Raw genomic sequence first — 1434 nt, 5'->3', positions numbered from 1 at the left:
TTATCGAGAGATTTGGACATCAAATTCATTGGAACCACATGGAATTTGAACAAATTTGCTTTAAAATGAAACGTGAAAATTGTCAGAAAAATTTTGCGCCCGATTGAGCGAGAGTCTACTGTAGCTTATTTAGGCTATTCTTGCTTTTCCCAAAGAAGTAATATAAAATATGTTGGGGGACAACAGAAACAATTATGTTTCCAAATTTTTGCTCAAAAACAGCCGGATATTATGCTTGCAAAAAATTATTTTATTTTGACATTGCTTTCATTCATCCAACGTTATAATTTTCGGAAACTCTTTACTTTTCTTTTCAGGTGAGGAATTAGGGAGCAGCCTCGGTAACAGTGGTGGCGGTTTCAGTGGCAACATCGGTGGCGGTATTAGCAGCATCGGTAGCGGTGCCAGCGGCATCGGTGGCAACATCAGTAGCGGTGCCAGCGGCATCGGTGGCAACATCGGTAGCGGTGCCAGCGGCATCGGTGGCAACATCGGTAGCGGTACCAGCGGCATCGGTGGCAACATCGGTAGCGGTACCAGCGGCATCGGTGACAGTATCAGCAGCTCCGCTGATAGTGGAGGTCAATTGATCAAGAGTCGCTTGGATACTCTCAGTTACGGTTCCCACAACATCAGCAACACCAGTAACCACACCATCTACAACATCAAGAACCACTTCCACAGTGTTTCCAGCAAGATCGGTGATTTGGACCACGAGATTTCCAGCAGAATCAGTAACAGCCTGAAGGGTGTTTCCAGCAGCATCGGTGATACCAGACAGAACTCCGTTAAGCTGATCAGCAAGGCCTTGAACAGTTTCAGTTACTCCCCCCACAACATCCATACCAGTGTCTACTACTCCTTCCGCAACATCTGTAACAGTATTTAAGCCAGTTTCGACAAGGTCTCCAGCGGTATCAACAAGTCCTCCAAGAGTATCAGTAATTCCTCCAAAAAGGTCCCCAAAAGGTTTTCCTAAAAAAATAATAAAAAAGAAGAAAACAAGTATTTGAAACTGGAACCTAAAAAAATATCCTTATTTAAAGGTTTTACCAAGGGCTGGTGCGAACACCACGGCTACGCAGAGAGTCACAAGCAGGAAACGCATCTTGACTGAATACTTTAGCTAGAACTTGCTAATGATGCTTTGGATCGATTCACAGCGGGCTTTTATACTTCCTCCAGAGGTGCTTGATGAACCTTCGTACGTCACAAAACACCAAATTTTTGCACTAAACACCATCTGTCCTAATATTTCAATTATTTGATAAATTATAACACAATTTAAGCATCAATTTTATTCCAAATATTTGCACAATATCTATTAATAGTTAACTTAAAAATTATACTTCCGCCCCTCCAATTTTGTACAAATTACAAACATATTTGACTTTGAAATGTTTTGGAAATTTAACTTCATACGTATGACTTTAC

General features: G+C 41.5%; 1 protein-coding gene across 1 annotated transcript; it reads right to left on the bottom strand.

Moving 5' to 3' along the window:
* Nucleotides 1-229: 229 nt before the first annotated feature.
* Nucleotides 230-1176, bottom strand: LOC129809022 (uncharacterized). The gene is made up of 2 exons (XM_055858879.1): nt 1054-1176; nt 230-975 (listed from the first exon to the last, which is right to left on the bottom strand). The coding sequence occupies exons 1-2, from the start codon at nt 1106-1108 to the stop codon at nt 326-328; spliced, it is 705 nt and encodes a 234-aa protein (XP_055714854.1). The 5' UTR covers nt 1109-1176; the 3' UTR covers nt 230-325.
* Between the last annotated feature and the right edge of the window lie 258 nt (nt 1177-1434).

Source organism: Phlebotomus papatasi, unplaced genomic scaffold, assembly GCF_024763615.1.
Source record: "Phlebotomus papatasi isolate M1 unplaced genomic scaffold, Ppap_2.1 HiC_scaffold_247, whole genome shotgun sequence".
Taxonomy (NCBI): domain Eukaryota; kingdom Metazoa; phylum Arthropoda; class Insecta; order Diptera; family Psychodidae; genus Phlebotomus; species Phlebotomus papatasi.
This window is presented reverse-complemented; position numbering and strand designations above follow the sequence as displayed.